Source organism: Cupressus sempervirens, chromosome 2 (assembly GCF_028749045.1).
Source record: "Cupressus sempervirens isolate cs-2001-9-10 chromosome 2, ASM2874904v1, whole genome shotgun sequence".
In the NCBI taxonomy this organism is placed as follows: Eukaryota; Viridiplantae; Streptophyta; class Pinopsida; order Cupressales; family Cupressaceae; genus Cupressus; species Cupressus sempervirens.
Window position 1 is genome coordinate 599,219,516 of NC_143119.1, and position 26,436 is coordinate 599,245,951.

The following is a 26,436-nucleotide window of genomic DNA, read 5'->3' on the forward strand; positions in this document are numbered from 1 at the left end:
AATTATGTCACACAGGTCACTGATGAGATCAACCGAATGCTTGAAGCAAGCATTATTTTTAGGGTGCAAATGAGTGAGTAGGTATCACCGATTGTGATATCTCTGACGGACATCACTCAGATAAGGATATGTGTGGACTTTCAATGCCTAAATCCAATAACAATCAAAGATCCGTTCCCGATACCATTCATCGATAGTATTTTGGAAGAAGTCGTAGGGCACAAAATCTATTCAATTATAGATGAATTCTCTGGATATGACCAAATATCCATTGCGGAAGAGGATAGGCTTAAAACAACCTTCATAGTAGAAGATGGAGTATATTCCTACAATAGAATGTTGTTGGGACTGTGCAATGCCTCGACAACATTTCAAATAATTATCTTGCATATCTTCAATAAGATGTCAGTCGAAAACTTCAAGGCAACTTTGAACAATTGCTCAATTTTTAGTACAGAGGACAAGCATCTGATCGCACTCAGGGAATGCATGGAAAGATGCAGACGAGCAAGACCGGCACTAAACTCGAAGAAGTGCAGATTCATGTTACCACAGGGGAAGCTATTGGGAGACATACTATGCAAAGCAGGATTAAAGACGGATCCTGACAAAATCTAGGTAATCTTGGAAATGACACAGGCAACGGATGTAACGGAGGTAAAATCATTCCTTGGACACATTGGATACTATCGAAGGTTCATTAGGAATTTTGCGAATGTATCCTATCTGCTCAACAAACTAACCTACAAGGGCAAACCCTACAAATGGGAAGCAGAGCAAAATGAAGCCTTCAAAGGACTAAAAACAAGATTAGCCACAGTGCCTATCTTGGCTTATCCAAACTGGAACAAGGAGTTCCATGCCCATTTTGACACATCCAAATACGCAATTGGAGCAACATTGGCACAGACGGGTGATCACGGATTGGATCATCCAGTGTACTTTGCGAGTAGGTTACTATCTAAAGCAGAGAAAAATTATAGTACAACAAAGCAAGAGGCTCTTGGAATGGTGTATGTCATACAAAAGTTTAGATATTATCTACTGGCGACTCCATTCGTATTTTATGTAAATCATCAAGCACTGTTATATCTTGTAAACAAGTCGATCATCCAAGGACGGATAAGCAGATGGCTATTACTGTTATAGGAGTTTACATTCAAAATTGTGGTATGGACTAGGAAATGCCATGTAAGCGCGGACCATTTATCAAGGATCACATCAATAGAACTGTCGAAGGGAGTCAACAACGATTTTCTTAACACACAATTATTCCAGAGTGTCGTACTACCATCTTGGTACACAAGTATCGAGGAATATCTTTTGACAGGGCAATTTCCTAGGGAAATGCCGCCAAACAAGAGGAGGAAACTGGTGCTGAAGAGTCGAGCGCTTCAATTCATTAACAGGTTGTTGTATAAGATAGGATCCGACCAAATTTTACAATGATGTGTTCTAGAGGAAGAAATCCTGAAGGTGTTGAAGGAAGCACATAAAGGATCTACAAGAGGACATATGGGGTTGGATACAATTGCGTGGAAGATACTTCTAGCAGGGTTATGGTGGCCAACCATGCACAACAACGCTAGGGCGTGGGTTGTTGTGTGCGATACGTGTCAGAGGGTTGGGAAACCATTGAAGAGGGATTTCATGCCTCTAAACCCTTCACACGCACAGGAATTATTCGAATGCTAGGGGTTGGACTTTGTCGGACCCCTCAAGGTAAGTAAAACCTAGAGATGCAGGTACATTGTGGTAGCGACAGAGTACCTTACCAAGTGGGTAGAGGAGCAAGCCCTATGAGACATCTCTGGAGTAAGCATAGCAAGATTCATCTATGAGCAAATCATCACAAGGTACAGAATCCCGCTAGAGTTGACAAGCAACCGTGGGGGACATTTCGTTAATCACATCATCAAACTACTGACCACAGAGTTCATGATATACCATTCTCTATCAAGCTTGTACTATCCGAGAGCAAACGAACAAGCAGAAGCCACGAACAAAATCTTGGTTGTATTAATCTAGAAGTCCTACGTAGTTGAAGGCGAGGATTGGGAGGAAAAACTGTCATCAGCATTATGGGCATACTATACCTTGTACAAAGTCACCACAGGACACACCCCATTCCAGCTAATGTATGGTCAAGAAGTCGTGGTACCAACAGAATTCATGTTACCAAGTCTGCGAATAGCGACCAAAAATAAGTTGGGAGATATGGAAAGTCTTAGGGAAAGATTGCACAACCTAAATAAACTTGACAAACGACGATTACAAGCACAGTGTGCTACCAGAGTTTCACAATTCAAATGTAAGGCATGGCACGACAAGCACCTAAAGCTCAACCAATGTCAACCGAGTCAATCGGTATTAAAGTATAATGGGTGCAACGAGATAAAATCAAGCAAATTCAAGGTGAAATGGGTAGGGCCATATAAAATTCGTGAAGTGGGCGACAACGGAGCAATAAGGTTATGGACATTGGATGGAAAGGTGACAAATGCAATAAATGGGTCGAATTTAAAAATCTACCATGAAAGAAAGCTCCCAGGAGAGAATGAGAACCAGACAAACAACTTGAAGCAGTATGAAAATATAGTAATGGTAAATAGTAGATAATAGTAATATTTTTATAGATGTAATAATAATAAATAATAATAGACGAAAATGCAAAAAAAAAGAGAGCAAAGTAGACCCACATTAAAGTTATAGATTAAAGCAAGCAAATGGTGGAGGAAAAACGAGACCATATGGTCAACTAACAGCAAAAGGAAAGAGCATATAAGCACCGTACGACTTGCAAACCTATCATATATATCATACTACCATACGGTCTAGAGGAAAAAATTCATGAGCTTAACACACCGTACACAATGGAAGAACACATCCATATTATATAGTTTAGGGAGTAGCCAAAAGGGGAAAAAACATATATGCACCGCACGGTTTAAGGGAGAAGAGTACCGTACAAAAATTAAAATATGATCACTGTATGGAAGAAGGAAAAAAGGAGAGGTTAATACCTTACAGTACAGTGTACGGACTTGGAGACAAGGAAAGATACAAATGCATACACCATACAGCCAGCAAACTTAGCAAAGCAATATTGTGTACCATACGAGCAAGAGCACAAAGGAAAAGAACACATACTGTATGGTCTGTATGGCCAGCAAGCATATGAACTAGTTACCACTGTATGGACCTGGAAGAGAGCAATAGCCCCACCATGCAGCCCTCTTGTGGATCAGAAACAGAAAAGCCTACGAATTCTTGTTGAGCAGGAATAGAATACTGTACGGCCGAGCAAAGCAGAAGACCACCATACGACCAAATAGAGGAAGGCAAGAACAATTTATGTGGTCGTACAGTCGTATGGCAAGGAGGAAAGTAGTTATAAAAAGGTCATACAACCTAGAAGAATGAGGAGTGTTTTATCTATTTGAAAAACAGCAACCCAGTTCTGCAACAAGAAAACACCGTACAGACTAAAGGAAATAAGACCAACGTATGAACAAGAGCAAGGAGATAGCTACACTGTACAAAAGGAAATGGGAAGCCTAGCACGTGTCGTACGATGTACGTATGTAATAGAGTGATATATAGTGAAGGAAAAAGACTACCATAGGATTGGCGCAATAGCATCAGAATACAGGACATCCTGTACAGCAGCAAGAACAAGAAAGGTTGTACATAGCACATGAGCAAAGAGGAGTTGTACAGAAGCAAAAGAGCCCTCGACATAAGTGGTAACAAAGTGTGAGCAATTGACCTAACGTTTTTAATCCTCTTCACACAAAAAGACAAAGGAAGTGATAGTAATGCAGTCAGCTGGAAAGAGGGCTTGGAAAAAGAAGCTAAAGGAAGATTCAGCTACGAGTACAACTGTGAAGACCTTGACATCAGGAGTGCGTGTTGCAAGAGGCACAAGCACAGGAGCAAATAAAAAGAAAGGCAAGCAAACAGCACAGCCAACTACAATCGATCATCTCACAACATAGAATGTCTTGTTTGAGGGCTTGAATGGAGCAAAATGCAAGAAATGGTGGTAGGAGACACCTGATAACCATCTTGTGAAGAACAGCATTCAGAAGGCACAGGTGGAATGGGCAATACAAATGCCTGTATTTTACATTCGAGATTACAAAGCTTTCCTGCGCACAATGATAGAGACGTACGATAGGTTCTCTTGAACCAATTCATTCATCTATCTTGGGTGCCCTTGTAATTTCATTCAGCGCACCAGACTTCACATGGATATTTGGAATACCTGGAGATGCACAGGGTGGAAGGAAAATCGACAAGCTGAAAAATTTGAGTCAAGAGGTGAAGGCGCAACTAATACAGCTGGTATGCAGAGATTTGACACAAACAGAGAAAGAAGCCCTCATGGATAAGTTGAAGGGTAGAGGATTGAAAAAGTCCAATATTCAAGAAGGGCACTGGCAATGTCTAATGGACTTAGTAAAAGTCGACTTACAGGGTTGAGCCACAAATCTGACATTTCATTTCCACAAGTCGCAATGATGAACTGGATCATACAGGGGATAGTGTATGATTGGGTTGCACTATTGGCAAAAAGGATGTACGAATTCATGACACTACAGGATAAGACATTCTATATGCTGCATTACGCAGTTGGGTTATTCTTGGAGGCCACAACGTGGATGATTCCCCATGATAGGCTGGAAGCCAAGCCTCGGCCACTCGCACCAAGTGAGTCCCCTATTATGCAATGGAGACATCCAGATATACTTGGCAGCAAGACCACATTCGGGCAGAAGCGACCGAGACAGGATGGAGGAGATACTAATAGTAGTCGACAAGAGACTTCTTCTAACGAGAGTGGACCGATGGAGAGGAGAAAGAAGATGACAAGATGGAAATGATCATAGCAACACCACTACTATTTCTATGACCCGTACTTTCAACAACGTATTTGGTTCCGGTGAGTAAGGCACATATCCCAGGGTTTGGTCAGTTCAGGTAGCTAATGATGATGACTCCAGCTACCGTTGTGGTTCAACCAACTACAAAGACACCGCCCATCCTGGAGGCCATAGCCGTAGTGGGGACAGAGTCACATTCGTCATCGATGACAATAGCTATATCGAAGGAAGGGATGGGGTTACCTGAAGGGGTTGTCCGAGCGGCTTTTCCAGTTGTACCAGAGATAGGGGTTGAGATAATTATACCCCGATGATGAGATAAACACTCAGGAGGGAGTGATGGAGACAAAGACGAGTGAGGGTTTGAGAACACCTGGTGTTCACTTGGATGTAGTGGGCTCGGATGCAGTGGTTACAATAGATGCAGCATTGTTTGCAACACCAATAGCTAAGGAGCCAAGTAGGGCAAGTAAATCTGAAAGTTGAGCATGTACTTGAAAACGAGGTTTAACCGCACACCAGCACCACAAGCATCAGGCATTCTCACACTTGTTCGGGAAGTAGCCCCAAAAGGAGATCCTGGAGGCACACAAACACAGATGGAGGAGAGTCACCCAATGCAGATTGATGAGATACCACACTTCTCCACGGATAGCACTACCGAGCGGATGGTAGAAGTAGTGAAGACGGCTATGGGTACCCAGCAGTCTACACTGGGACCAAAGACATCGATGGGAGAGGATGTGCAGACATTTCTCACTGATGTAGTAACTCAGGCTCACTGAGTGGTGATCTCTATGCAGACACATGCATTGGATTCAATGGTAAAGGAGTTGGAGCACATCATATCCTTCATGAGAGTAGGGGCTCAACTGCCTTTTCAAACTATTTTGAGGAGCACAGGTGGCCTAGAGTAAAGACTTCAAAGATGTGCTAGGATTGGTGTTACATCCCAATTTTTGAACTAATTTAAAATATAGCCATTGTGGTTCACATGAAGTCAATTGACAGTTAAATTTTTTATAATCCTACGAAATGGTAAAATGGTTAGTCGTTATAATTTCATGTGAAGATAACATGCTAGTTGATTATTTATCACGAATCATGGAATTAAATAGACAGTTAGCTGTTATGATTATTTATGATTAAATAACTTGTTTGGTAATATGATTTAACTACGGAGAATTTCCTTGCAAGAAGCACGTCGAAGGGATGGAAGCATTGTCAAAAAAGGATTTGAGCTCAGAAGCATCACTATCACTAGGCAAATAGGTATGAATCATGAATCACCATGGTTGAGGACCTAGCAACTTAAACATTAGGATACAATCGACGAAACTGCATGAGCTATTAAATAAATAATTTAAAATATAAAATAATTTAATTAAAATATAATATGTACCTCAAAGGATTTTAAATGATCTTTTATCTTATTATATATATATATGCCTATGTACGTACACATAAATATAAAGTGACACCATAATATAATGATGCCACTTCACAAATATATCTACGTGTATGTAAATAAATATAAACCGTAATATTTATTTTCTATTTATCACCTTCAAATCTTCTTCCAACCTTTTTATTCTTTTTCTTGTTTAAAAACCAAATTAAACAGTTGGCATTTTTCATTGGCATTCAAAGAGCCAAGATATTCTTTATGTTATGGAAGCCTGGAAGTCACGTCTTTTCCTTTTTATTGAAGTCGTGAGTGAGGGGTGGATATCATTTTCAAGAACCCGACTACCTTATTCAAGAACGGCTCCCTTTTTTTCCATTCCCGACTTCTCCATTATTCTGCCTTTCCTTTGTTCATAGTTCCAGCTTTACACCCATTCGAACCTTTGCAAATTCAGCTCTTTGTAGAATATAAACGCTGCCATTCTTGTACATGTTGCCGCATATTTCCACCTTGCTGAAGTTGAAGTCACCTTTAGATACTGCGATATCAATTGAAGAACAAATAAACAAGCATCTAGCAAGGCTCAGAGATTTCCAGAATTTATACCAGATCATGCAGTTGATCATTTTCCAAATATTGCTATAATCTCTTTAACAACTATTAATGCATTTTGATTTCCATAGCAGTAAATTGCAGATTATACTCATTCATACTTAAACAACCTTAGGAAGTTGTTCCTATAAATCATAGCAAAGTGTCCAAGATATGGAATCATGAATTATTTTTGCCATTGGAAATCAGAATCAAATGACTTTTATTTCTACAAGTCCTAAAGAATATAATCTCTCAAATAACAGATTATGAAATGCTGAAAGTATACAATCAATCATGTTCCAAGCATTGTTGTATATTTCTTATCAATTGCTACCGGTTTCCGTTTTCCATAACAGCTGAACTGTAGTTATAAACATTGGATAGAACCTCTTGAGAAAGAGCTATTTAAGATGCAATAGAATCATGATTTAAATATACAATTTGGAAATCAAAATCAATGATATTTCTACTAGTTTTTAAGAACATATTCTTTCAAGTCACAGTTTGTGATAAGCTGGAAACATATAATATTATTTTATCAATTAAGGATCAATAGAAAGAGCTGGTTGCTCTGAGATTAAAACACCTGGGACTCACCTAGCTTTATAGCCAAGGAAAAGGGTGACGAGGTGAGAGAAAAGAATCTGCAATTACATGAAACAGAGTCAAATGTGACATAACAATATTTATTATTTTTAAAAGGACTAATTTAATAACTCGTACTTGATCATGTTTATTGTATTCTCCTAATGTCAAATCGAGTGGTGTGATTATATACCAGGATGCTCAATGGATGACAAGGTGTTCCATGTCTATTCCAGGTAAGGAGGGTCTTTCTCATTAGAGATTGTGTGGGGATAAGTTATGGTCCAAGGTTGGGTGGTTAAGCCCCTAACAATGTTTTCCCTCTCCACAAGATGTCGGACGTGCATTAGATAAAGATAAGCTACGCATTCAAACGTTTGTCGCAAATAGGAATTTTTATTTTTATGACATATATTCAAATAGAAGGTAAGATTAATTGAGTTATATCATCGTTACAGTTATTTTTTTAAATAAAAGCAACTCTTATCATCAACATAATTGGCAACCAATTAGATCGGTTGATCTTCTAACTGAACATGGAATATATTTATTTGCGAGAGATAGATTTATCTGATGGATTTATTTATAAGAATAATGATTAAGAGCATATCTTCTAATCTTATGTTGTTGCCACAGTTAAGCAATCGGAAGAAAAGGAATGATACAATAGTATTGACGCCCCAAATGATACAGTGGTATCTAAAGCCCTAAATGATCCAATGGTAATTGATTGGTATCTAATGCCCTAAATGATACAGTGGTATTTGATGCCCTAAATGATCCAATGGTATTTGATGCTCTAACTGATACAGTGGTATGTGATGCCCTAAAAGATCTAGTGGTATGTGATGCCCTAATTGATATAGTGGTATTTAATGGTAATCATCATTTGATTTTGATATAGTGGTATTAGATGGTAGTCCTCTTTTGATATTGATATAGTGGTATTTGTGGACTAACCTGGGAGTTTGCAGATGCATCCCTAGATTGATTTCGTTTTTGAAATCCATGGTATGTAGAGTTTAATTTTCTATAATATACTCATTGGTGGTGTTTTCAATTCTTAGTTATGAAATTTTGTTTAACTGTTTTTAACCGTTAATCTCATTCATGTGAATGAAATTGATTTAACTGTCTTCCTATGAAAATGAAGTAATAACTGTATTTCCTTGATATGTTAAGTTGTTAGTTAAGACCTGAATAAAGTGGATATTACAATTGGGCCACTACCAAAGAGTTAGGTATGGAGAGCTGCATAGAAGCTTTGACTCAGGAGATAGTTCGGATATACCAAGATGCTTATTATGCCCTTCAGAGGAGCCAAGCAGACCAGGTAGCGACGAAGAGGGCTCGGGAGGAGTCAACTACCAGGTTAGCAGCAATAGAGGTGGATCTAGCTACAGAGAAGGCAACTCGAGAGTTAGAGAGAGCAGCCTGGAAATCCAAGAGAACAACATTTATGGCTCAACAGGATGAGGCCAAGCGAGAGAAGAGTCAGCTACAGCAAGAGGCAACGGAGGAGACAGAGCTTGGAGAGATTGCCAAGATGATGCAAATAGCCTTGGAAATTCAGATGGAGGCCGAAGCAGATTTGGAGACTCGGAACAAGCAAGTGCGAGAGTTACAAGCAGAATTGAACGAGCGTAGAGCACAGACGTCTACCACACCAAGGATGCGTGTTTCTTCTTAGTTGTGAACTTTGATGTAATTAGTGGATTAGTTGTTTGAGTCATTTTTTTTTTGAGTCATGATGTATAAGTTATCTATTTTTTTTGTCCGGAGATGACTTTACTTTTGGGGTGGGATGATGTTGTCAGTAAAATGTATTATAGCCGATGAGTAGAATTGGTATCAGAAAGGGTGCATGACGATTGAGTCACCCCTCTAGGAAAGTATATGTACATCGTTTGAATGGACTATTGGATCATCATTGTAACTGGGATTGCATATTTGCTTATATGAATAAAATATAAGTGTTCTATGTTACATCTTAATCTATTAATGCGATAAGTATCCGTTTACCCTGTTCGCTAAAATTTTATAGATGCCTTGTGCAGCTTCAGCCACTAATGTTCAGTGTTTTCAAGCTAGCTTTTGGATCACCTCAAATCTATATTGTGTTGGATCAAATCCTATAGCATGTGCATTCCAAAATAAATGTGATGAGACATCTTGGGATTCCCCTTAGAGTTAATATCTCCAGCATGGATTAGACAAGTGCAAGCACTTGAAAAAATCCAAAATGCTATCACAAGGAAATGTCACTTATTAATAAACTTAGCATTGGCTCATAAATTTGGTAGCTGTTTGTGTTTCCTATTAATCATGTTGGTTTCCTAGTTGCTTAATTGTTACATGCTAAAAAGGATTCGTAGAAATAACCTTTCAGAAAATCACAAGGTAGAAAAGGATTAAGTTGTTGATGCATGAAATTCTTGATTATAGGCTACAAGATTATAGAAGAAAACAAGAAACTCCTAGTGTACATTTTTTTAGTGATGTGGTTATCTGTGTCAAGTAAGTATAGTGGTCAGTGAAAAGTTCTCAGTGAATTAGAGATGCCTTGTGCAGTTTTAGGCACTAAAGGTTAGCAATCTTAAAACTAGCTTCTAATTCATTGGCTCCAATCATAAACTGTATTAGATCAAGCCTAAATACCATGGGAATTTCAGATTTAACATCTCCTCAATGAATTTAGTACTTGCATGGACTCGAAACAAAACCTAAAATGCTATCAAAAGGAAACCTTATATGTAAACTTACCAAGGGATCCTGAATTTGGCAGCTGACATTGTGTATTAATTTTCAACTTAGTTTCCTATTGACTTAAGTTATTACAATCTAGAAAGGATCCTTAGAAATTGGTGATTACCTTTCAAGAAGATCACGAGATAGAAGAAAATTACCCTTAATCTCTTGGGACATACACACTGCACAGTGCACATAAAGGACAGTTGCATTTCCAACCTTGTTGAGCTGACATCATAAAGCCTGATTTTCTTAACAGAATAAATTGTTGAAATCATCATGGAAGAGCTAATTTGATAGAAATAATCGCATACCAGATATAATCAGTTAATAACATATTTGAAACTGAGGTTATGTCTGTGTGTACCCTTTCTCTCCTCTGTGTTGTATAAGGAATCTTTCAGATCTTAAAGCCTGCAAACATATTGGGAGGACAATCGCAACAGCTTCCCAAATTTTCATCTCATCTCAATTGAAACCAGTACGCATCAAACATGGATGGTGTTTGGATGATAGCACCATCTAGTGCTTCTGATTAGGGCTGTCTCTCTTGATTCACGAATATTAATGATCGTGTTTGTGTAACAGTTGAAATTAGGGTGATTAGAACTCCTGTATGTTCTGTATTGGGATCAAGGGTTTAGTTTTACATTTGTTAGTTGTTTTTGCTATGTACAGGGAATGCGTCTCCTTGTGAGACAGCCTGTTTAGTGTGTTTAATTATAAGCATATTAGTAATGTCAAAAGTGAATTGCAGGTAGTAGAGTTCTGTACAAATAAGGTTCATTATACAGCTTGTTCTTGGAAAGGACTTGTATATGATGCTGTAACCTATTTTTGAAATAACAAAAACTATACAGTAAAAATCATTTCTCCATCTCATGGTCTCGTCCATTTTTATCAATTGTACCACACTGACACGAAAGACATGTGATGAAGAGCTTATGAGAAAGAGTTGCCTGAATGGTGAGGAAGAACTTATAATAAAGAAGTCTACAGACTCTTTGGAAAAGGAATTTGAGGGCCTGGTGTGCTGCAAATTCATGCTTAACCACTGGAAATTGACTAAAATTAATGCTTGAAGCACTAAACTTCTGCTTAGGGTTTGTTTGAAATGCATAAAAAACTACAATGGAACTGGAACTTGTCAGCAATGTCTGGCAAATAAGCCAGTTGCATTGGAAATGCCCTGCATCACGAAAATCTCATTAAAATTTTATGGTTTTATTTGTTGGCCATGGATATTTCCAAAATTAAATTCAACTTCTGCCTGGGGAGTGGGAAATCAGCATCAAAGTCAAAAGCAGATAAAAATTGCTGAAGTGTGCCTGAAAGAGCAATTCTAAATCTGGTGGGCATAGAAGTACAATCTACACTAGTCAGGAAAAGCTTGCTGTTATATGAAGCCACAAAGTCTTTTGTTTGCTGCTGCCTGTCCACTGTGGGGTAACGATTAGAAAAAAATTATGAAGGGACCAAAACAATAAGTTTTTAAATCTAGATTCTAATAGATTGGCTAGATGAGTTGACTACAAAAACTGTTTGAAGACTTTAGGATCAGTGAGCTCTCAAATTCAAGCCTAAGTACTGATTTTTGACGAGTCATATGTAATTTTTGGAAAATTTGTATCAAGTGTGAGCATAGATGAAGTGATCAAACAAGTGTGTAAAGCATTTATCCACCTACAGGTCTTAGGTTTGAAACAAAGGAATCCGCAAGTAAAATATGTCAAAAAACCGCATTTTACAATTTCCATGTATTGCATATAGAGTTGGCAGCATGAATTTAGCAAAGAAACAAAAGTCCTGTGTTCCACTATTATTATCTACTATTTTGCTTGAGAATGGACATACTACACAGAAAACATAATTATTTTCAAAGACCTTTTGTGAATTGGTTGAGAACCAACCTACACCTAAGAACTACAAAAATTATGAACATGGAAACATGCTTATTTTCAGCGCTCTTTGTGAATTGGTTGATAACCAACCTACACTAAGTACTGATGCTGCTAAGTTGCTTGAGTTTCAAAAATGAGATAAGAGGGCTCTTGCACTGCTAAAGTCTTATTGTTCTTCACGAGTCATTATTCACATGACAGCCACTTGGTCCCAAGCTTGGAAAGCACTTAAAAGAATTATATAACAAACAGCTTGCATAAAACTGATTTGTCATTAGAATTGCTAAACATTACACTCCATGATGATGAAGACGTTTCAGAATGCATCTCTTGTGGAATACAGTACCAAGGGTGGTGAAACTGATGACGATATGTTGATCTCTAGTGTTTTGGTTGCACTTAATTTCAATGACATTAACTTCTTGGATATGTTCAAACTTTGTGATAATAAGGCAACGTGTGATTCAATCTATGAATTATTTACTCAACATGAGCGACAATTTGCACACCAGAGTGTTAAAAGCTACAGATGATGTTTATTTCATAAAAGCAAGTAAACAACAAAGTGGAGAATAATTGGCCCATTAATGGGCTTCTCAGGCTCATCCTCCTTCAGTTAAGGCAGTGTCATGGACTCCAGCAGATAAAGGATGGACAAAAGTCAACTTCAATGGAGCCTCATAAAGCAATTCGGGCCACTCTGGAGCTGGGTTTGTAGCTCAGGATTGGACTGGTAGTATTTTATTGTTGAGAGCAAGGAGATTACTGAATGGAACTAACAAGGAGCCAGAGGTTCAAGCAGCTCTTGCCACAATCAAAATGGAAAAACTGTAGCAAGTGTCCAAACTTCATTTGGAAGGCAATTCATTAGTTATTAGTAACACCATTGTCAAAGATGAGTCAGGAGTTTGGTACCTCGATAAGTATATACAACAAATTAAACTTCTTCTGGAGTCTTTTGAAGAAATTAAAGTATCTTAAGTGCTGAGAGAAGGGGACGATTGCAGATACCATGTCGGAATGTGGGTATTTCTTTGAGATAACAAGGTAAAGTGAAGCTAATATAAGATTTTAGGGACACTGATGGGAAGGAGCTTTGGTTGGTTTAACCATATTGGTCATTCAGATGTGTTCGTCTTAGACTATGGGCCTTTATCAGTTAGAAGTATTTGAAGCCCAAAAGGAGGTGTTATTATAGGCATCCAATTCTAAATTCAAATTTATATGAACCTGCCTATTTAAAGCTTGTATTACCGAAGACAATAATGAAAGGTAATGTCTTCATTCGATGGAGGGTAGGTGGAAGTAGGCACAGAATTATTAGGAGTTGCATTTCCATTAAATCCGCACATTGGAAGCTCGACGTGGAGGAAGTGCAGTGTGTATTGGTAATTGCAATAGAAGCTTGAGGAGATAGGATGTAATCCCATGGGCAGTTTATATGTTACCATTTACTTCCAGTTTTACCATCATTTCTATTTGGAATTTGGAGTCTGGATTTCAAGGTTCCAGGTGCTGAACTGGGAGACATGGAAGAAAACTTTTATCTGCATACTCTTAAACAGTTGCAGGCGTTTAGGGGAAAGCTGAAATTGAAGAATTTGAAGGGGGTCTTCATGATTAAAGACCCCAGATTCTAGCAATGTGTTGAAGTGTTTTTGCATGAGGAATTTCTAAAAACTGACTACTGCTTCAAGACAAACATTGACATCTCTTCGGCCTTCTTTGCATTGGCACTCCAATTAGGATCTAAAGAGGAGGTATTGAGGGTAATGCAGGTTCGTGTTAAGCCCCACTTAGATAGAGGGATGATTCCAATCCTTGCAATGGTGGAACCTGGAGTGGGTCTGAGGTCTGAGAATGGTCACTACAGAGCTGTGGAAGTTACCACTGCGAATTGCAGAGGCAAAGGGAGGATGGGAAATGCTGCTCGAGTTCTTGCAGGCTTGGGAGGAGGAGAAGCAAAATCTAGAGTTGGACAAAAGGAGAGCTAAAAGAGCCCACCTGGACACAAAAGGTGGATTGTATATTCTTGAACAGTCGAAAGGTCCAATCTACAAAGACAAGCACTGCATTCACAAGGATTTGCTAATATCTGATTAATTTTGTAGTGTTTGGCCTTTTTGGTTCCCATTTGTATTCGCACAATTTTGTTAATGAGGGGCTTGCGTATCAGTTGTTTGTAGATGATTAGCAGGGTTAGGGTGTAGTATGCAGATTTTGTACTGGTAAGGGCTCATATCAGTTGACAGTGATAACCCATTTTGTATGACAGGGCAGTAGTGAAAATGAACTATGTTAATGTTAGTAGTCGATGATGTAGTAGTAGACAGGGTTTAGATCAAGATCAATTGGTTTCAGTATTGTCATGGACAGCTATGTATAAATTGTCATCATTAATAAAAAATCATAATTATCACTGCTCAAAAAAAAAAGATGAGTATAAGTACGTAGAAAAGAAGCTTTTAACATTTCCCCCAGTCTTTCAAACTTGAGTAATCTTCCCAGCATCCTTATTGGACTAAGTACAATTACAAATGTGATCATTTGGGACATCATATACTAAATATCATTCTAAATAAAAAAATCCTCTAGACATAAAGAGAAGATAAAGGTGCAAAAGTTGTTGAGCCCAGTGGAAATTCCTCCGATACAAAGATATCATGGCCTGATCAAGAAGCATCTTTCTTTGCCAAAGTCTTTAGTCCAAAGGGTTCTAAAAATGTCTTCTAAGATGTTTCAACAATCCAATCTTCAGTTAGCTGCAAGATTTTGGGCAAGGATGAAGATTTGTGTGGCAATTTGTTTTTGTTTCTGTCTCAAATTCTCATTTTCTTTATTGGTGTCATTGATGAGAAGGAGACCAGTTATCTGGAATAATTGTACCACCCGAACTTCTAACCTCTCAACCAATATAAAAGGAAGATAGTGCTTTGGTTTTTAATCTTTTGATCAATTTTCAAGTACTGTATATGTTACAAGCTAGAGTTGCCTTTGCACCAAAAGATCGACCTGTCAATGCCCGATACAACCACTAGGCTTATAGAACACAGGAGGCAATTAAGCCATGTCACAAATCCCGAAGGGGAACATTGGCAATTAGTCCAACAATCCCCCCTCAGCATTACCCGAGGAGATTCGAACCTATGACCAAACTCTGATACCATTTGTTACAAGCTAGAGTTGTCGTTGCACCAAAAGATCGACCTGTCAATGCCCGATACAACCACTAGGCTTATAGAACATAGGAGGTGGTTAAGACATGTCACGAATCCCAAAGGGGAACGTTGGTAGTTAGTCCAACAATATATTGATAGGGGGTTATAAGCGCAAGAGAATGTTTACGAAGCAATCTTTAAGTTATTTAACATCAAGTAAGATGTTTCAAACACAAGGTATAGAATTATCATTTAGATAAGGATCAATGTGACTGAGTATTCCCGTGATGATGATCATAGTGTAGAAAGGTATAGATGATCAAATGGATGAGTAATTCTAGGATGATGCTCATCTTGGTGTTAATAGTATTAGAAAAGTGCATGGATTACTGCAAGCACAATGCACAGAAGGTCAAGATGTGGCTGCTATAGACATATCAACGCAAGTTGTTCAGTGTAGTGTACAAAAGGCTAGTTTGCAGGTTGTGACAGATGTTGTTGGATAGATTCACAATCATGGTGCTCCAAATCATATTTCAGTCCACTTGGGATCAGGAAAGCTTTGATGTATCTTGTGATCCTATATTTAAATCTATATTTGTTAGTTGTTTGTGATGTGTATAGGCCATTCATCTCCTAGTGAGACACCCCCTTAGTGTGTTTGTTTATTTTATTGCTTTGTTAGTAGTTTAGTAATGCTAGAGGGTAGTTCTAGGTAGTTGAGTCCTATGCAAATAAATTCTGTTATATAACATGCTCTTATTGAGTATTTATATACAACGATGTAACCTGTTTTTTAAATAATATAAAATATGGTATGCATGTTCCTCTATCTCATAGTTTTGCCCCATTTTTACCACCACAGGCATCTTCACAAGAGCTCTGTCATCAATGAGACAAATAAAAACGCCTTTCTAAAATTAACAAGGCATGAGTGGTGTTGATAAGATAAATTAAGTTAATTCATTGAAAGGACGAACATACCTAAAGGGATCTCTCTTATTTTTTAGATGATCGAATTTTATGTTAACATTCATAATCTGTGTACAATCATGTTAAAGCGAAATTCAGCATGTATTGACGATGGCATCAATTGGATAAGGAGGATTTACACCATATGGACTATTTTGACCAAACAATTCTTTGAATATGGACCTTGAAGGAGACTCAAAATTTTGGAATAGAAAAAACATAAGACATGTATATACACGATTCAAAATATATTATAATAAGTTTACGTATGAAACTTATCTTTCAAACATGTAGATACCCCAGATTTATCATTGACTTTCATCTTTATTAATTTCCGACAAATTAATTAAACAGGTAATTATTTAATTTATTATCCACACAATTAACCACTCTAACACCTTCCCATAATCAATTAATTAATTACACTTTATATTATTCCTTCCTATTCCTATTTCTCCCATTAAGGTTAATTTATTAAATCAACTTAATTTAAATAACTTTAGCTTCCAACTATGCCAATTTAATCTATAATTAGTTAATTAATTAAGATAAATAAATCCCTGTTAGCGCTTCTTCTAATTTAATAATCCACGCCATCCTCAAAGTTTGTCCTTTAATCGTCGCCCTTTGATCCACCTTCATGAATTAAAAAATAAGTGATCTATCACTAACATGTGTCCTCCCTCCTCCCCTACTCCTGCATGTGTGATTATGCCAGCTTATCTGACTCCTTGCATACAAATGTGAGTACGCTAACTTGGAGGTGTTAATGAACAGAGGATCTCTGATACTAATAGTATCATAGAACTCTGATTGCAATATATAACTGATAGAATGAATGGTACTAAAGAGTATAACAATTACAGTAGTGAGCAACTCAAACTAATTGTGATATATATCAGACCTAATAATAGTAAACCTTTTATATATGATAATGACCTCTGGATACCGATGGCTGTAGAAGGAGTTAATTCTCAGAGCAGACTTCACTGGTTCTTATTTATTATTTGCACAGGCTGATGAAGGACATTGCCACTTTGATTGATAGCGTTTTCTCAACGGCTGATACATATAAATAAGGGGAGGAGAGTCATGTCCCTACATGGACAATACTCTCATAAACTGTTGTTAATAAAACGATTAACATGCCCGATAGTCGTGAACTATTTAGATGGACTTTACACAAATTGTGTGTGTGTGTGTATGTGTGTGTGTGTCAGATATAAGATAGAATATGAATTCCTTTAGAAATGAATAACAGTTTACTATATATATATACAGTCACAAATTCATATACTGAATATAATGAGTTCTTCACTTCTACTTAAGCTACATTTTATCACTCCATCTTAGCGAGGGAGAAGTGAAACAAAATTTCTCATATCCTTGAAATACAAACTGGTATCAACTTCAATGATACTAATCCAAGGAACAGATTATCTGACTTTAACACAATAGTGACTTGTCAAATAATTGTAATCACAATGTCATGAACTCCATCATGACAAGTATTATGATTTTGGCACTCCGGGACAACAACTAAATGTAGTCTAATCATAATACGTTCGTTATCAATGACTTCCGGATATTTGGAGCAACAACATAATTTGTCATGATAACAGGGCTACTATTTGTAAGATTGTCACTTACAATGATTACCTTCTGAATATACATGTCAATGAAACATCATCACCTTTCATTACATATCTAATGCAACTATAAAATAGAAGCATAAACACACATTAATGTAAACTGGATTGCTTCACTAAGGACTCACCTAGGCTTCTCTTCTAGTCTACTAGGGTTCCCCTTTGTCACCCTAACCTGAAGAAGATTGCTATCTTATCCTCCACGCTTCCCTATCCAGCTACACCAATGTTTCTACAACTTGCATCCATTATAGAGACATTCCAACTTGTTCTCTAAACTCACAATTTCAACATAAATGGTCATTCTACCTTCAACTTGGAGTGAGGGACTCAACTTGAGGGATTTTATGCTTTCCCTATCCTCCTAGTCTCAAAATCCATAGGTTTCACTATAAATTCCTTCAAATTTGGCAAAACTGTCCTAATTAGGCCTAGTTGAATTAGGCCTCCAAACCTGGTTTTTGGACTATAACTCCAAATTTTCCTTAACAAAGTGGAAAACTAATTACCAATATGAATACCCTTTTGGAAGTACTTCAAGATTTTGTAGGTCACTGGTTCTCAACTTATCTGTACACCCCTTCGCTACTTTTATGCCTAAAAATAAAGGTCTCAAGCATTTCATATCAGAACTTACTAGGGTCTAATGAAACACTTAGCAAATCTTGTCTTGGAAACTTCTCCTCACACACATAGCTTCCTCATACATCCCTCCTACAACTCTTAGACTGAACTTTCTAGCACATTCAATCTATCAAAAACAACTTGCTAGCACTGTGATCGCCTAGCCATGCATCAAAAGCTTGCCTAGGGCATCACTTGAAAATAGCAAATGGGCTTGTCCAGACTTCTCCTTTGCTATATACCCCGTACAATGACTCCACTTCCATATCCCTCAAGTCCATGATGATTCCACTGTGAGGGTTCATGGGGGAGCCATTTTTCACAAAACTGTCAACGCAAGAGCAGCAACCTGTCTATTTACAAAAGATTTTCTAACTATAAACAAATGAACTCCTATCAACTTGAAATCTAAATCAAAATGCACAGTAAGGACATGAACTACAAAGATCAAGAAGAAATAGAAGTTCTTCAATCCATTAAAGTGCTTGTGCAATCAAAAACACCAAAACTATCAATTCTGGAATAGTATTTTTGTGGTTTTTAGTTTCAATATTCACTTACTACAACATCCAACCCTTGGAATGGGTCTCCTTCATGGTTTTACAGATTTTCTCAGAGGTTTCAGAGAGTTATCCTAACTATCAACTCCATCCTCACAACATGAAACTTTCTTGTCACAATGTTGTCATGCAACTTTGCAAAGTTGCTGACAACATTTTGCATTTTCTAACAACTTTGACATTTAGCACTTGGAACTTTCCAAATAGGTCCACTATGACCTCTTTATGATGTCTAAGCATGATTTAGCCTTCAGAGCATCAACTCACATGATTTAGACCACTTGGACCTAATTGACAACTTTTGCAACAATTGACAATTTTTTGACATCTTTCCCAACTTTGTACCAAATGACAACCTATGACCTTCAACCTATGAAAAAAGATGTAAAAACACCATAGAAGACAAATTAAACTCAAAACCAAACTTTCCCTAGACTACTAGGGTATAAGACCCATAACTCTAATCTTGCTTCCTAAAAACCTTAACGCAAAGAAAGCAAAAACATCTAGAATGGATTGAGCCTAGTCAAATCCATCTAAGAGCAAACTCACATGACTTTCCAAGGTCCAAACACACCAAACTGACTTGGCTAAGGTTAGTACAAGCCAAAAATCAAAATGTGGAACTAGGGCTAGGAGCTAGCCTAGGTGCTCCTGCACCACACATATAACAAAATTTCAAATTAATTTCAAATTTTATAATTACAACTCAATCATACAAGTTCTCCTCTAAAATATTCCAAATTGAGCTTGGCAAGAAGTTTTGTAAGAAGATTTGTTGTCTGCTCATTTGTACTTATGTATTCTAGTTTGATAACATCTCAATCTACCATATTCCTACTGTAATGATAAGGTATTTCAATATGCTTAGATTGATTGTGGAAAACTGGATTTGCCGAGGCTTGATACAGCTTCAATTATCGTAGTAGATGATTGTGGGCTTCAAAGGTTTCTTGAATAATCCAACTAGCAATTTTCTCAACCATACTACTCTGGCTCCCATGGAAGAGGCTATATATTCTACTTCAGTGGAGCTTAAAGAAACTGATGATTGTTTTCTACTGAACCAAGAAATCATTGCTGACCCAAGACTGAAACAACATCCTGTGGTACTTTTACAATCAATATAGTTGCCTACCCAATCAGAATTTGAATAACCATGAAGATTGATTTCAATTTGATCATAATTGAGAGCCATACCAAGTGAACCTTGTAAGTATCGTCAAATGTACTTAGCTTCCATAAGATGTATCTTTTCTAGTTCACACATGAATTGACTTAATGTATTAGTTGCATAACAGATATCAGGATGAGTGTTAACCAAGTACATCAGTGACCCAATAATCTACCAATAGTTAAGTAGGATCAGTAAGTTCACATTCAACTCCATCATTCTTTAGTTTACGTTGATATGCTTCCATAGGAGTAGTATAGGTTTACAATCCATCATTCTAAACTTCGTTAAAATATGTATTTTCCTTGATTTAAGAAAATGCATTTATCCTTTTGCCAAACTTCTAGACCTAGGAAGTAATGAAAAAGTCCTAGGTCTTTCATGTTGAATTCAATTTTGTTAGTTCCTGTTTGCATTTAGCTATAAGATGTTATTCACCTATTATTAGTAAATCATCAACATATAATACAATAATAATCATATCATCTTCAATTCATTTGAAGTAAATATTAGGATCAGCTTCATTTTTGGAATACCTTAATTTTGAGAGATAGTTGTCTATTCTTTTGTACCATGCCCTGGGTGCTTGTTTAAGACCATACAGTGCTTTCTTTAGTTTACAAACATGATAATTTTTGTCATTAATGATAAACCCTTCTAGTTGCTCAATATATACTTCTTCAACTTCACCATTTAGAAATGTTGTTTTGACATCCATTTGATGTATCTTCCACCCTTTGGATGTTGCAATTGCTATGATCGTCCTAACAAATGTGTACTGCGCAATTGGAGCAAATGTTTCTTCATAATCTATTCCTTCCTTTTGAGAGAATCCACGAGCTACAAATCTAGCTTTGTATTTTTCAATGCTACCATCTGGTGCATTCTTGATTTTGTATAGCCATTTAGAAGAGATGACTAATTTATCTTTGGGTTTGGGTACAACATCCCACACATCATTTTTTAGTATGGATTGGTATTCTTCAACCATTGCATCTTTACAAGATTTGCATGATAATGCTTCTTCGACATTTGTAGTCTCTATTTCGATGAGTTCAGAAAGTAGAGCTACATAGCATGGATGATTCCTTATTCTTTTTTTTTCTCTAACTACTTCATTAGGTTTTTTATGATTTTTTTCTATCATTTTTCTGGCCCAAAGTAGTCTCTTTTTATTGTTAGGATTTTTAGTATTCTCTGAATTTGAAATAGAAGGTGTAATATGTTCAGTATCATTCTCCCTCTCATTCTCTACTGAGGGATTCTTATCTAGTTCAGTAGTAGGTTCTGAGAGGGATTCTTATCTAGTTCAGTAGTAGGTTCTTAGTATGATTCATCAATGTTCTTGGAGAGATTAAAGGCAATGTATGATTCTCTACTAAGGGATGATTCTCTATTGAGGGATTCTCATCTAATTCCTTTAGAAATGAATAATAGTTTACAATAAATGTATATATGTATATATATACATGTGTGTGTGTGTATACAGTCACAAATTCATATACTGAATATAACGAGTTCTTCACTTCTACTAAAGCTACATTTTAACAGGAGGCATCCTAACTTTCCACATCAACTCATTCAGCATTCCCACATGTGAACATGCTAACTTAAGCACTTCAACTTAGAGGCATGCTAATCCTCTACCTCATACATTGACCTTGTTTCATCTTGCCTCCTTGCTTCCAAGTGTGAGCATGCTTGGCCTTCCACCTCACATGCCATTTGCTTTCTTCCATTTAGACTCCCAAATTGATAAAATCTTGTGCATTGATCAAGAACCATCTTTTCCCTTATCACGCATGTCACAATGCTAAGCATTCAATCCGTGTATCTCAAATCCTAGCCCTACCTTCAATCCTACATCTTGGCCCTCCATTTTCCTTCTAGAAAACCTATTTAATGGAGGCATGCCACTCCATTTCAGCATCCACTTTCATGGTAATATTATGTCATTTTCTTGATCAATCCACTCACTTGCACCCTCATGTAGTCTATTTAAGTAGCACAGTGCAAAGAGTGTCCATATTTATCCATTAGAGCATATATAAAAAGGTATATATCATATTTTGTTTGTTTTGATCTTGCATTTTGCTCATTTCAAATGAGTTATGTATATGTGCTATCAATCCATTTGTATAAAGTTCATTCAAAATACCCACAATACATATTATACTTTGTTTACCCATGAAAATCTGAAAACTTTTTAAGTTTCTCATACACTCCTTTATTAATCACACATAGTTTATAGCCTCTATTTTTCCTAGATAAGTGGGGGTTCTATAAGGGCTCCCACCCTTGAATAATAGGAAGAAATACATAGTTTCCCATATATATGTAAAAAATAGAAACTCCATAGTCAATGTCCAGAAAACCATCACCTCAACCTAACAAAGCATCAACCCAAAGCATTAATAGGACCTAAGAGGTTTATCCTAATACAAAACACAAAACCCAAAACTAAACCCTACAATTACCATGGCAACAACAACACGACATAACAAAGACAATAAAACAACCATATAATGCCTTCACGAACACAACAAGAACAAGAAGCATTGTGATCATCCCATCCTCATAACACTCTCCAACACCTCTAGAGACTCTTCCGCATTGTTCCCTAAAACTAACACTTTGTGGCGGCATACCATTCACTTACCTACCATCTTCAAGACCAGCAAATGAGAGGACTCTAAACCTATAACAAATCTCCCTTCGTAGACAAGCCATGTGTAGCATGGGTCCTCAAAGATGAGGTAAAATGTGATTGTTTTGATTTGCAACCTTCCCCTATGATGGTGGACATGGAGGACTATCATCAAGTGACCAATATCAATACAGAAAGCATGTAGGATAGCCATCTCATACCTTAACATATTCTCCTTGTATCCATGCACATGCAATTGGTGGAGGTTAAGCCTTCCCCCATTATCACCTAGGATTTATATTCATTTCCCTCTTCTAGTCCTTGAAAAAAAATGAGAATATTCAGGCAAAAGTTATTGCAGCAGCCATAGGCTTAGATATGCATCTAGGCCTAAGTGTTAGAATTGTTATAAAATCTTGACAAATGGTTTCTTTTGAATGCGTTCTTTCTATTAATCATTACTTGTTGAGGACATCTTTTATGAGTTCAATCACATCAAGGTATTAGAAAGGCACCATATAACCAGTGGTTTGGAATCAATTCATTCGCCATCACCATATCATCTTGTTGCTCCTAAGAGTGCCCTACCATTATAACCACCTAAAACATTTAACACACAACACCACTAACAAACCTTCACCACCATACCACATGAACAATTACCATCAAGACTTATTATACACCACAATTATAATAAATAACCACCTTCCTATGCCACCACCTTACGAATAAAAACATTTCACTGTAACACTCTCCAATCAAACTCCCATCATTGTTGCATGTCACCTTTCAATGAATTTAATGTTGAATCTCGCAACATTCCCTAAATAGACCACCATCATTAATGATCAATCCAAATCAAATGTTTAAGAGGTGTCATGGAATAACAAGTATATAAATCTATTGAGATAGTTTAAAGTCAGTAATTTATCTAGATTAAGGGTTTTGAGTTATGGCTATAACCCTGATCGACTAAGTTCAAATCCCTTCAGTGACTAGATAATTTGCAACACTTCAATTGTTGTCTATAATGAGCAATTTGATTGATTCCAATTATTGTTTCCTTACTAACCCTTCGTCAGCATATCTATTCATTTTCCAACTCAAGCTACTCCCATTGTTCCTAGCATTACTCACTATTATCAAATCAACTTCCATTATCAAATTCAACTTCTTCTCTAATGGAGCACCTCAACCCACGAGGAAATTTTGACATTCTCCCCCATTATTGGTGCCTATACCCAAGAAGAGGATCCACCATAAATCAAGTCTACTACAAATCGTATATTGCAAAATCTCTATCTCCCTAACTAGGGCTACCCTCAACAACCCCATCTAAATTGAATGTGATGAAACCCTCCAGGGTGGAGACCAAAATCCTTAAATCCTTCTTGCATTATTCCAAATTCCTTTCATCATTTATGTTCCTTTGATTAATGTCACTTTACATTTGAATTGGGATACTGTTGATGCCAGTTTTATACCACTACATAACATATAGCAATTGAATACTTGATATAGAATACCAAACACTCAACCCTCTCTTGAAAAGAAAGTACTCATGAAGAACATGAGAACACTCCAAGGTTCCTTACACTTGTGGATACTAACTCAGTTATACTAATGTGATTTGTTGGTTAATCACATAGGCGGACTTACGTTGTTCTTTCAAGGATGTCGTAACTTTTGTTGTGATGGTGATGAAATCTAGCTTTGCAATGTATACTAACTTGACTAACTCAATTTACTTTTCCAATTTATCTCACTTCCAACTTTGCTCTTCAAAAACTCCAACTATTGAACTACTTGCTGCTTTACTTCTACTCCTATGAGTGGAAAGATTAGCAGATGGACGGGGATCAAATCTGAAGAAAGCTTGCCAACGGCGCTACCTCCATAGATGCAATGACTCAACAGAAAAAAGACTAGATTACCACACAAGGCTTCCTAACAAGCCGCTAGGATGCTAGTGGCCTAGTTTATGGATCCCTATCAAACATCCACTAATATCACCATACAACTATCCATCTATTCTTACTCTTGCTTAACAACTTTCTTGAAATAAAATCTACTTTAACAACTTCAATGGAATTTAACTTTAACTATTGGAAGTAGAAACCATGCAATAACACCAAGTGTTCTTAATCACCATGCAAGACACAACAATGATAAGAGAAGCAATTTTGGTATTATCTAAGCAACAATTTTCTTCAACCTTTCACAAATGAGGGCAAATGACCTTATATAGGGGCCAAAAATACAACCAACGGTAGAGATTAAGAGGCAAAATCAACGATCTAGATCAAATCCCAGAAACCCTAACTAGGGTTGCCAACCCATCGGCCAATGAGAAGACACCACCTCATCAATGGACCAATGAAAAAAGGAAAAAGTGGCAACCAATGAGAAGGCACCAAAATGGTAGCCAATCAAAATCAGACACCTATCCTACCCAAGAAGAAAGGAGAATTTGCCACTTGGGCTTATCAAATGATCCTCTAATATAATTCTACCCTTTTCTTTCATCTTCTTAGCCAAGGCAATGCACTTGCTTAGCCTGTCATTGACTTCCTTCATGGGAGGGCAAAGCGTGTGCTTCATCTTGGACTCAACTGAATTCATCATTTGCTTGCTACTTGCAGTGTCTTCTCATGATCCTTCTCATATTCTTTCGCATATCTAATAAAGGCATTAAGGGAGGCAAGGGTGCCCAAATGCCTCTTCCTAATGGCAACCTTCCCCAACTCATCCAATCTCAATCCAAACTCTGTCTCATTAACGTTCTCCTCTTTAATATCTTCAAAATCAAGTGCAACCCCAACATCGCTCATCATGGTTGAAATGGAAGTGTCATTTCGTATCCCTTCAAGTATCCTCAATCTAATGGTCAAGGCAACATACCAAGACTCCACCATTCTCCTTCCTCCTTCAGCCACCAACTTGGTTCTTCCCAAATATCTCTCCAGTAGCCCAATAACTGCCCGTAGCCTAAGAATGGCTAAGTCCTTAACTGGAAGAAAATCCTTCCACTCCCCTTCAAATGTTCTGAATTTGTCTCTAATAGCCACAAATGACCTAAATGTCAAGATAAAAGCAAGAAATTTTGCCCATCTTGAATTATCACTGATCCAATCTTTGATTTCGTACAACTGAGCCAATATCTCTTCTATGTTGCTCCCGCTGTCATATGGAAGAGTTGCCTAATGCAATTGTTGGATAGGCTGGCAGTCTTTCCAATACTTGTTTTCGGCCTCCAATTTTACAATCCTCTCATTTGCCTTCCTCAAACTTTCTCTAATTAAAACCATGCCTTCCTGGATCTCCTCACAATCCATGTCATTCGTGATTCTTCCCAAATCATGCTCTACTATCTCATACTCCTGGGCTACAATCTCATCCACTGCCTTGCTAACATTTGGTATAGCAATCTGAACTTTTCAATGACCCTCATCATCACTCCTGATTACCTTTGCCACCGTTTTTGCAATTTGTTCATGTTTCTCACTATCTTCCTTTTCCACTAACCCCTA

The 26,436-nt window shown here is 37.3% G+C and overlaps 1 protein-coding gene across 3 annotated transcripts in view; it reads right to left on the minus strand.

Annotated features, from left to right (window-relative positions):
* LOC149574821 (guanine nucleotide-binding protein subunit gamma 3-like) overlaps window positions 1-26,436 on the minus strand; it is a 57,893-nt gene that overhangs the window by 15,559 nt on the left and 15,898 nt on the right. The window contains exon 5 of one of the 3 annotated variants that reach the window (XM_089814659.1): window positions 7,486-7,532. The exons of the other annotated variants lie outside the window; for them this stretch is intronic. Coding sequence (XP_089670785.1) covers window positions 7,486-7,532 — 47 coding nt within the window. The remainder of the gene's footprint in view (window positions 1-7,485; window positions 7,533-26,436) is intronic. 3 annotated transcript variants of the gene reach the window in all.